The sequence below is a fragment of the Corvus kubaryi genome, unplaced genomic scaffold (assembly GCF_017639235.1).
Source record: "Corvus kubaryi isolate FWS band 111438036 unplaced genomic scaffold, C.kubaryi_AGA036_p1.0 37301, whole genome shotgun sequence".
Taxonomy (NCBI): Eukaryota; Metazoa; Chordata; class Aves; order Passeriformes; family Corvidae; genus Corvus; species Corvus kubaryi.
Genome location: NW_024581094.1, coordinates 1,542,545 through 1,546,709, shown reverse-complemented (window position 1 = coordinate 1,546,709; position 4,165 = coordinate 1,542,545). Strand labels below are relative to the sequence as shown.

Sequence of the window (4,165 nt, the reverse complement as noted above, 5' to 3'; positions counted from 1 at the left end):
CCAACCCAACCCCTGAGTGCCCAACCCAACCCCTGAGTGCCCAACCCCAACCTCTCTGCCATGGTAAATAAAGGAAGCAGCTCCATCCTGGCAGGATGGGCTCCCAGCCCGCCTGTGAAGCTCCTCCCATTCCCTTTAGCTGGGAATTTAAACGCAGCTGGGAATTTTTGCCATTTCCTGTTGTGCAGGGAGCGTTCCTCAGGGGGAAGGACCTGAACCCTCCGGAGCTGTGTCCACTCCAAGGGGTTCTGCAGGAACTCTCACACAGCACCAACATTTGGTGTCCCCCTGGCTGGAAAAGGTGCCCAGGAAGGGTTTGGATGCTAAAAATTTCAAGGAATGGAGGAGTTTTAACCGGGCCCTGGATGGCAGAGCCGAGAGCGGGTCTGGTGCTGTGACATTCCTGGGGATGGAGGTGAAGTCACAGCCCCCATCCCACCTGGGACACCTGGGACAGCTCTCCCCAGTCCAGGCACTTCATCCCTGGGCTCCCTGTTCTGCCCCTGGCACCTGGGCGAGCTCCCCCACACCTGGGCTACCTGCCCAGGCTCTCCAGTGGCCTCCACTCCTCATCTCCTCTCCCATCCTGAGCTTCTCCCAAGGCAGAGAACAACCCCAGGCCTCTGCAGCAGGAGGCAGAGCCTAAATCCATCCCTTCTGACCCAAAAAAAAAAGGCTAAAAATTGAACCCCCAGAGGAAAAAGCTGAGTCTGGCTCCCTGGAGCTCCTCTGCAGATACCGCTCCCAGCTTCCCGAGCTGCCAGGGGGTGGAAAAACAGGGAAAAAACAAACCTCCAGCAGGAAAAGGAAAAACCAGGATTCTCGCAGGATGGTTATTTATGTTCTGCCTGCTGCTAAAATTGTCATCAAACACCCCGGGGAGAGCGTTTAGTGCAGCCCCCCGGGGTCTCCGTGGCAGATTTGCTCTCGCCCCATGTTTAGGGGCGGCTCTGCCTCGTGGACCCAGCCACTAAAAACGGACCCGTTTGAGGCACCTCCCAGAAATCTCAGCCGGGTGTGGAGGCGTTGGACCCGGAGTGAAGCCGTGTCCAGCAAAATCGGCTGCAGCTCGTGGAGCGATAAAAACAACCAAAAAAAATGGGAATTCGGGTGGGAAGAGCTGTCAGGGCAGGGAGTGAGGGGTGAGCAAGGCTGGGCAGGGGCAGCTCGGGGCACAGCTTGGGGCTGTGGCACAGTTTGGGGCTGTGGCACGTGTCCCCCAAGGCCATCGGGGCTGGAACCACCGTCCTTGTCCCTTCCTGGGGACCTCCGAGCAGAGGGAAGGGGAATTTCCTGCAGATCCTTTCCTTTATCAGCTCTTCCCTTGCTGCATCCCGGCCTCCTGCCTGAGCTGGGCTGGCGCCCACGTGGGATTTGGGATTTCTGTTGGCTGAGGTTGATTCCGAGAGGATCCAGCCAGGCAGGGCTGGATGTGGGAGAGGTTCGCCGACAGCCAGGGATCGCAGGACAGGGGCGAGCTGCTCCGTGCTGACAGCAGCCCCTCCCTCCATCCCAAACACCAGGATATGGGCGGCATCACCCTCCCAGCACCCCCTGGACCTGCCCTGGCTGCTCCCTTGGGCTGGAAATCGGAGGCTGTTGTGGTTTCTGGGTGGAATTCCGGGTGGAAAAGGGGCTGTGGGACTCACTGGGCAGCGGGGTGAACTCCACGGCGGAGCGGCTGCTGATCCTGCTGGTGTCCAGCTCCACGCGGTGGTACTCGTAGATGGTCCGGCGCCGCGACTCTGCAGCGGAGCCTGGGCTTTAGGCCGGGCTCAAACCCCCCCTGCCAAGGGCTGAGCCCCCCAGGCAAAGGTGGCTCCAGGTGTGGGGGTTGTTCCCTTGGGGGCTGCAGGAGGAGGGCCGGGAAGGGCTGGGGGGTGCCAGGGCACGGATTCCCCCTCCTGCTCTGCCAGGAGCAGCTCGGAGCTCGCCCTGTCCCTCTCCCCCGACCGGAGGCTCCGGGGATGGACGTGGTCCAGCCCTGCACCGCTCCAAAAAACTCCAAACAAACATTGCTCGGCTCTGACTCACGGGCCGGAGCCTCCGCGGAGCTCCCAGGGCTCCCGCCGCCGCTTCCTCCCCCAAAAAACTCCTCCTTCAATCCCCCTCCATCCCGGGGCCAGCGGGGTCTGTCCCAGGTTCAGGTTCGCTGGCACCGCGTTCATCCCCGCGGGAGATCCGCCCGCTCCTTCCAGCCCGGCAAGGCGAGGATGAGCAGGACGAGCGTCCTCCGCTCCTCTCCATCCCTCCAAGCCTCATTTCTCCACCCCACCCGCCTTTCCCCCTGCCCATTCCTGCATCTCCTCTGCCCTCACGCCCCGGGGCAGGGCTCGGGAATTCCGTGGGGATGGAGGGAGCAGCCCAAGGAGCCGCTGCGGGGCGGGAGGGGAGGACCCGGCCGGGGCTCCGGCACAAACTGCGGCGAGCGGGGAATAAACCAGGGCCGGATGGCTCCAGAAATAACCGGGAAAAGCCGGGAGGGAGGAGCGGCGTTGGGCTCCGCGTGACTGGAGAGGCTGGAAGGGACTTTCTGGGGAGCCCTGCAGCTCAGGGCACGCAGGGAATAAGCACGTGGATGTGGATGTGGGAATGCCCACATCCTGCTGGCACAGGGGCAGATTCCTGATAGGCATTGGGGCCCTAAACCCCTCATCCCTATGGGATTGGGGCACCCTGCACCCTCCGAGCCTGTGGTCCATCTGCAGCTTCCTTTGGAACCGAAGAATTGGATTTCTCTCCTCGTCATCAGTTGGGATTTAGGGAAGAGCTTGGCTGCTCGTGGAGATTCTGGACTGGGCAGAGCCCCAGTCAGAGCATGAGGCCGAGGAATGGTCTTGGCCATGGGGAGATCCCAAAAAGGGATCCCCAAAAGGCTGCAGAGGGGACACGAGGGGCAGGCGAACCCCACCCACCTCCTCACACTCCCTGTGAATCCAAGCAGAGCATCCCCACGTCCTGAAATCCTCAAAGACGAGGATCCCTCACCTCTTCCGCCCCTCTCCCTGCGGGATCAGCTCCTCCAGGGACTCACCAGGCACATCGGAAGAAGGGTTGAGGACCATGAAGGCGTCGGAGAGCCCGGCCTTCACGGGGTGCTGGCTGGCGCTGATCTGCAGGACCGGCACCGGGATCTGCGCGGGGACAGGGGATGTGACGGATCCCAGCCCTGCCCCGGCTCCTGCCGCTGCTGCCGAGGCCTCCAGGAATGTCCAACCCCCCTCCCAGGTCCACAGGGACCCCCGAGGGACCCTCCTGCCCCATCAGAGACCTCTCTCACCTCCTTGTAGCCGAAGACGATCCTCCCGCTGCTGTGCAGGGCGGCCTGGAAGGTGAAGCTGCCCATGTCCTCCTTGCCCTGGAGATAAACCTTGTCCCACTGCACCACAAACACCGTCCCTGGGGGTGACCAGAGCTGCTCAGTCCTTCCCTCTCCCCTCCTCTCACCAGCCTGACCCGTCCTCACCTGTCCCTGAGCCTCCACCTCATCCCCAGCCTCCAGCTGGGAGTAGAGCAGAACATCCCTGACCCCCTGAGCCGGGGCTGAACACCCCCAGACCCCCTCCCCACACCCCCCAACCCATGTGGGAGCCCCAGAGAGCTGAGCTGGGCCCGGCTGGGGGAGGAAGGACCCGAAGGGGAGTGGCTGGAGCGGGACTCACCATTGTCCAGGTACTGGACAGTGGAGTTGCGGGAGTAGCTGGGGTTGAAGTTGGCCATGAGGGGGGCGATGTATTGAGTGGCCGTGAGCATGCGGTGGATGACGTCCCCCACGAAGATGAAACCTGAGCGGGCAGAGGATGAAGCAGCACAAGCTCCCCCTCCTCACCCCAGCACCGTCCCCACCTCCTCCCGGCCTCCCACCACCCTGCCCCGCCTACCCCATCCCTTTTTTTACACCCTCCGGATTTCCTCCGAGCCTGTGGGACACCCCTGCATCCCCCCAGCCTCTGCAGGAGCAGAGAGGCACAGAGATTGCTCCTGACTCCCTGAGGAGGTTTGGGGTGCGGCGAGGAGGCTGGAAGGGCTGTACCCCATTCTCTGAGCTCCCTGGGGCACAGGGATGTGGGCTGAGGTTAGAGCCAGCACCAGAGCCGTGTTCAGCTCCCCACTGCGGGCATCCCATCCCATCCCATGGATCCCATCCCATGGATCCCATCCCATT

The 4,165-nt window shown here is 62.7% G+C and overlaps 1 protein-coding gene across 3 annotated transcripts in view; it reads right to left on the bottom strand.

Moving 5' to 3' along the window:
- The window catches only part of PLXDC1 (plexin domain containing 1), an 18,301-nt gene that overhangs the window by 9,365 nt on the left and 4,771 nt on the right, over nt 1-4,165 (bottom strand). For all 3 annotated transcript variants that reach the window (XM_042028004.1, XM_042028005.1, XM_042028006.1), the window contains exons 5-8: nt 3,663-3,785; nt 3,281-3,399; nt 3,035-3,134; nt 1,650-1,745 (exon numbers count right to left, since the gene is read on the bottom strand). In XM_042028004.1, coding sequence (XP_041883938.1) covers nt 1,650-1,745; nt 3,035-3,134; nt 3,281-3,399; nt 3,663-3,785 — 438 coding nt within the window. The remainder of the gene's footprint in view (nt 1-1,649; nt 1,746-3,034; nt 3,135-3,280; nt 3,400-3,662; nt 3,786-4,165) is intronic.